Source organism: Sphaerodactylus townsendi, linkage group LG05 (assembly GCF_021028975.2).
Source record: "Sphaerodactylus townsendi isolate TG3544 linkage group LG05, MPM_Stown_v2.3, whole genome shotgun sequence".
NCBI classification, from domain to species: domain Eukaryota; kingdom Metazoa; phylum Chordata; class Lepidosauria; order Squamata; family Sphaerodactylidae; genus Sphaerodactylus; species Sphaerodactylus townsendi.
Window position 1 is genome coordinate 76,887,390 of NC_059429.1, and position 6,675 is coordinate 76,894,064.

The following is a 6,675-nucleotide window of genomic DNA, read 5'->3' on the forward strand; positions in this document are numbered from 1 at the left end:
TAGTAGCATGGGATGTTCTAGAGAACCAGCATGGTGTAGTGGTTAAGGTGTCAGACTAGAACTTGGGAAAACCAAATTCAACTCTCCACTTTTGCCATGGAAGCTTGCTGGATGACCTTGGGCTTAGTATCATGTATTTTATTCATTTAGTCATATACTCTCAGCCTTGATTCTGGTTAGTATTTGGATGGGAGACCTCCAAGGAATATCAGGGCTGTGGTGCAGAGACAGACAATGGCAGACCACCTTTGAACATCTCTTGTTTTGAAAACCCTATGGGTTTGCCATAAGTCTGCTGTAGCTTGATTGCAAAGATGATGATGAAGAAGTTGTTATGGAATTGAACCTGAAGGCTGAATTGTGCAGTGGCCCTGTGCAAGCTCAAGTAATAACATGCGCCAAACACTACAGCTAGAGCTCTCAGGGTCTCTCACATCTTCTCAAGTCGAATCATTCTTGATAGAAACAGCCCATGCATTCAGCAGCTAGTCACTGCATGATCAGTCATCAAGTGATGAACGTGTGTGTGTGTGTGTGTGTGAGAGAGAGAGAGAGAGAGAGAGAATCAGTAAAGAGCTATGGGCGGGAGACCCATTCAGGAGTTACCCTATCTCCAAAGAAGTCATTGAGAAGAAAATTCTCTCTACTGAGAGATTATTATTTCCATCCCTCTACAAAGTGAAGTGATTACAAAGCATGTTGCAGTCTGGAGGAGGTGAAGCAGCAGGCATAAATGCTAATAGGAATGTCCCATTTCTTGGGATTTGATCTCTGGGCCTCTGCTTCAGAAGGGAAATAAAAACTCCCAGTTCTTCTGCTTCAGCTGTTACTGGGGACTGCCACATTTACTGTCTTATTCCATTCTGTCTCTAGGCACCGTTCCCTTTAAGTTAGCCTCCTCTGTCTGCAGGTGAGAAGGGGCACCACAATGAACAAAGCTTGTTATGTATTCGCTGCATGCCTAACTGCAGAACCAATTGTAAGCCAGTGCTCAACCCCCCCCCCCCCCAGTTAAATAGAGATTTACCACTAACAGCAAAAATGCTTTCTATTTCAATTGAAAAGGATAAATTAAACATGACACTTTGTTCAGTGCATACCGTCTTACCTTGGGAAATTATATAAACATTCTGTCATGTATGGAAGGCTTCCTGCCTGCCCTGAGATGGATTTCAACAAGAGGCCACCTTGCATACCTTTAGCTGGGGGTAGTTCATCCCTCCAAGGATCCCAATAAAGCTTTTAACTGAACCTATTTGTGCAAGAGGCCAAGTGATTTTTCTTTCACCCATTTCAATTTTGGTAGTACCCAGACTGGGGCAGAGGAGAGTCTTTAAAAGGCATTAAACACTGATGACAGGACAATATTGTGTGAAAGGCAGTGCCGTCATTATGAGGTTGTGGACACAAAACCGGAAAACAGAGATTTCTAACAGTCAAATTAAAAACAAACATGCTGGATTCTGTTTTTCCTTGCTAATGATTCATCTTGACTTTTTGCAGTGTTAACGAGAGGGGAAAAGTCATGTAGAGATCATGATTGTTTTGCTCTTTTTTTGTGCCCATAAGATGGACCATAATTGATCCAAGCAATCATTGCCATTTTGCGTTAAAAATGTTGCCTTAAAAACACTCAGTTCCCGGGGGTGGGTGTGGGTGGGATGGACTGCCTTATCAATTCAAAGGGAGAGGGAGGGAGAAGGGGGGGGGGAAGGAGCATATAACTATCCATGCTTTTGCATTGGTACTCAAGGGGTTAAGTACAGCAGTTGAAGGCTGCAAGCTTTGTCAGGGTTGTACTATTTTTCTGAAGCATAAGGAGAAGGGAGGCTAGGAGGGAGGAGAAGGATGAAATCCAATGAAAAGAGAATCTGAAGCAAAGCCTGGAGGGAGGAAGAGGATGGCAGGCATCAAGAAGGATAACCAGTCAGGTGTGTGCAAAATTCATTCCTAGGAACTGAGTGTAAAAGGTGGCATTTCACACGCCTCCCCTCCCTCAGTTCTTGAATCCTGACTCTGAGTGGGTAAAGAAGGCTGCTGTCTACAGCTGAGGATGGGATGCCAGGGAGCCTTTCTTAGAGGGGAAAAAACCTTTGACTGGGCTTAGCAACCAGAAGAAGAAGAAAAACAGTATCCTCAGAGCAAAACAGAACAGCCTCCTGTGGCTATTGCTGACCAAATCAGGGGTTGGACTGCTGGCAATGCACATTGGACTAAGGACACAGAAATCTCAGGAGGGATTTCTGGCTGAGATCTTGAGGCCGCATGGAGAAGTCTGCTGATTCTTAGGGCTGAGCCTTTTCAGGACATGTCCTGCATGCAGAATCCACCTGAGTGCTTCTTTTATGTGGACCTGGCCGCAGCTGGGTGAGCTATGTGTGTCAGACAGCATGATGCTCTGTTTCATTTGCTAAGAAGAAAGACCAAGAGACTTCACTGCAGAGGACCGTATGGAAGCAACCTAACGGTGTGTAGACTGCCTGTTCTGTCTTCAGCAATATGTAGCTCAGTGTGCATGTGTGTGTATTTTGGGGGGGGGGGGGGGAGAGAGAGAGCTGCATCTTTGTTTTTCAAATTGCCATAATTGCTGTCTATATTTCATCCAGAATAGCTAGTGCTTGCAATACAGATCAGTGAGGGAAGGGGCTGTGCTTGAAAACTAGGTCTTTGCAAATGCTGATTGAAATCCCTTCCAGTTCTATCTTACTGTTGGTTTTCCAGACAACATCACACCTCCTGAGGACACTGGGAACATCATTTTTTTTTTTTGCTGAGTATGGCATCGTCCCATTATCATGTAGCAGGCTTTCTATTTAGGTAGACATTGGTTTGAAGCAAAGGACTGCAACAGCTGCCAAGAAGCTTTTCTGCTGTCCAGTCCCACTTCATTATCAGATCTATCCTCTACCTTCTTCACCTTCCTTCCTTCTCCTTCCTTCCTTCCTTCCTTCCTTCCTTCCTTTCCTCTTTTCCTCCCTCCTCCTTCCTTCCTCTCTTCCTCTTCCTCCTCCTCCCTTCCTCCTCCCTCCTTCTCCTTCTCCTTCTCCTCCTTTCCTCTTCTTCTTCTTCTTCTCTTCTTCTTCTTTCTTTCTTTCTCTCACACTCATTCACTCTCACGAACTTCTGGGATCTTTGGAAGCCTTCCTCTGCAAGGTCAGATAGTCAGACCCCGCCCCCGCATCCCCAGATATGCTTCTTCAAGTAATGCAGTTTGTTTTTCATTTGCTTTTATTCTTTGGAAAAATCAAAGCAGAAGAACCTCAGCACAGAAATGCAGAAATTAAAATAACAGAGGTAGCAACTGCAAATGAAAAATAGGAAGGGGGGGGAATGGGGGAAGGAAAGCAGAAGACAACTGCAAAACTTGAAGATAAAATATATAATCTAGCATGTTACAATAGGAGATATGATGTTTGAATGTCATGAATGTCGAATTCTCTAATGATGCCAAAATAAGTGTCAAAATAAGTGTCAAAATAAAGACTGGGCAATCCAGAGTTTTAATAAACTGTGCTGGCTGTGAAAAACAAGGTACAATTTTGTCATTGAGAAAGCTTCTGTCATTTCTTTTTGAGTCTTTAAATATTTCTTATGTGGCACTGCATGCGACTGAAAGGCGATGTATGTATGTATTGTTATTGTTAAGAAAGAGAAGGAAAATGCCCTCATTATTCTTTATGTCTTTCAGCAGGACAGGCTTTTATGATCTTCTCTTCACGTTTTCATGAGCCACTTCCAAGCCCATGTGCTCACCCTTACAACAGATATTAGTCTCCCTTTGAACCTTGTTCTCCCAACAGACATTCCAAAAATTTCAGATTAAAGGCATAAATATGACAGTTGCTACTGGAGACCCAACAGATGAAGCAGCAGCTTTGCCTGGTCACCCTCAGGATACCTATAACCCAGAAACCGATCATGAATGTTGTGAAAGGGTGGTCATTAACATCTCAGGACTGCGGTTTGAAACCCAGCTGAAGACACTTGCTCAGTTTCCAGAGACCTTGTTAGGAGACCCTAAAAAGAGAATGCGGTACTTTGATCCTCTCCGGAACGAGTATTTTTTTGACCGAAACCGACCCAGCTTTGATGCTATTTTGTACTACTACCAATCTGGTGGCAGATTGAGGCGGCCTGTTAATGTGCCCTTAGACATTTTCTCAGAAGAGATAAGGTTTTATGAACTTGGGGAAGAAGCTATGGAGATGTTTCGGGAGGATGAAGGTTACATCAAAGAAGAAGAACGGCCTTTACCAGAGAATGAGTTTCAGAGACAGGTTTGGCTGCTATTTGAGTATCCAGAAAGCTCTGGACCAGCCAGGATTATAGCAATTGTATCTGTCATGGTCATTTTGATCTCAATTGTAAGCTTCTGCCTGGAAACTTTGCCTGTGTTTCGGGATGAGAATGAAGACATGCCTGGTGGCAGCAGCAATCCAAGCCATTATTCCAATAACACTTCTGGGTCTCAGCAGCAAACATCTTTTACAGACCCCTTCTTTATAGTAGAGACTCTCTGCATAATTTGGTTCTCTTTTGAATTCTTGGTGAGGTTCTTTGCCTGTCCCAGCAAAGCTGGGTTTTTTACCAACATCATGAACATCATTGACATTGTAGCGATCATCCCCTACTTTATCACGCTTGGAACAGAACTGGCTGAGAAACCAGAAGATGGCCAACAAGGTCAACAGGCAATGTCTTTAGCCATCCTTCGAGTGATCCGTCTGGTGAGGGTGTTTAGGATCTTCAAACTCTCCAGACATTCCAAAGGATTGCAGATCCTGGGACAAACTCTTAAGGCCAGTATGAGGGAACTAGGCCTTTTGATATTTTTCCTCTTCATTGGAGTCATCCTGTTCTCCAGTGCTGTCTACTTTGCAGAGGCTGATGAGAGTGAATCTCAGTTTCCCAGCATTCCTGATGCTTTTTGGTGGGCAGTAGTTTCCATGACAACGGTTGGCTATGGAGACATGGTTCCCACTACCATAGGTGGGAAAATAGTTGGTTCCTTGTGTGCCATTGCAGGTGTATTAACAATTGCCTTACCAGTGCCGGTTATAGTGTCCAATTTCAACTACTTCTATCACCGTGAGACAGAGGGAGAGGAGCAAGCTCAATACTTGCAAGTCACCAGCTGCCCAAAGATCCCTTCTTCCCCTGACCTAAAGAAAAGCAGAAGTGCCTCCACTATTAGTAAGTCTGATTATATGGAGATACAAGAAGGTGTGAATAATAGTAATGAGGACTTTAGAGAGGAGAACTTGAAAACAGCAAATTGCACCCTAGCTAACACAAACTATGTTAATATAACTAAAATGCTAACTGATGTCTAGTTAATAAAAACCCCTAATATTTAAAACTCAAGTGGAACAATTGCAGATGTTGCGTAATACCTTGCATTGTAGTTAATACAATATGTTCTACAACGTGTATTTGGTTCTGCATGGAAAGCAATAGTTGTGTAAGTGACTCTTTTTAACATTTGATGCTCAATAAGCTTTCATGCAATCTTTTTTCCATTACAGACTTTGGGTTTCCAAGTATATGGAGCATTTAAGACAAAAATATGTAACAATATCAAATGAAAGGCATTTGAGAGAGAGAAAACCTCCCCACGTAAACAAAAACTAACAAATGCCAGCTACGTACATAACATGTAATAGAATTCAGCCCATGCAAAAATATATCCCAAGGAAATAGTATGCAACTATACATCTAGCTTCCAATCATATGAAAGGTCATGCATAGTTTAACTAATGGAACAGCCATCCAAACTACTCTGAGGCTCAAATTTCCAGACCAGAAATGCCAAAGGGAGAATATACCATGCAGGGTGGTGCTTCTGAACCAAAAATGCTGCATTGGATTCATCTACTGCAGCATGTCATTTGTGAGGCTTGCGGGGGGTGGAGGGAGAGAGCACTGTTTAGTAGGACATTTTCTGTTGCTTTGGTAGGATACATGAAGAGCCTGGAGACATTTTTTGTTTCAAAAATAACATGTATTTTTGCTGGTTGGTCTCTCATATATTCAGAACTGAAAAGCATCCTGTTTCAAATGCTGGAGCACCTAAGCTGTGGCCTAGAATATATTTATACTGCAGTGAAATGTAACCAGTATTACAGTACAGCTGCATGGATATTTGTTGCATGGATCTTAATATACAATACCCCAAATATATCTATTTTCTTAAGTAGACCATACAGTATTCCTGTTCATAGTGTTTCTAGATTCTCTGGTGGTTTGAAGGAGATTACTTTACAATAAAAGAAAAAAAAAGCAATGGACTGAGGAAAGGTGAGTGCCAAGCACAGGTCTGATAAGCAAGGCAGTTGCCCCATTTGTTTTCTGGCATGTGTATGCAAGCCAGAGAAGGTGATATGAAGATTATGCACCTGTCTTCAGCATATAGGGAGCAACTGGTAATTAATTAATCTTGGTATTATATGCAGAGACCTACAGATGACCAAAATGACAGGACTATCAGACATAACTGTGAGTTAAGAATCTCTAGATGATACTATTAAACAAATGTTAAACAAACATTTGATATTCATACATATAAAACTGGAGCCAACAGAGATCACTCATAGTGCTGCAAAGTGTAGGAAGCTTGAAAATCACAGCTAATATGTCAAGGTCCAGAATGCTATTGACAGCTTGGTTCTCTGACTA

General features: G+C 42.3%; 1 protein-coding gene across 3 annotated transcripts; it reads left to right on the top strand.

Moving 5' to 3' along the window:
- Positions 1-1,801: 1,801 nt before the first annotated feature.
- KCNA2 (potassium voltage-gated channel subfamily A member 2) lies at positions 1,802-6,196 on the top strand. 3 transcript variants are annotated; one of them, XM_048496696.1, is made up of 2 exons: positions 1,802-2,467; positions 3,689-6,196. In XM_048496696.1, exon 2 carries the CDS (start codon positions 3,834-3,836, stop codon positions 5,331-5,333), a length of 1,500 nt encoding a protein of 499 aa, XP_048352653.1. In that variant the 5' UTR covers positions 1,802-2,467; positions 3,689-3,833; the 3' UTR covers positions 5,334-6,196. The 3 variants fall into 3 exon arrangements, with proteins under 3 accessions (XP_048352653.1, XP_048352654.1, XP_048352655.1); XM_048496697.1 differs by having other exon boundaries at positions 3,692-6,196; XM_048496698.1 differs by having other exon boundaries at positions 1,814-1,931.
- Positions 6,197-6,675: the final 479 nt, after the last annotated feature.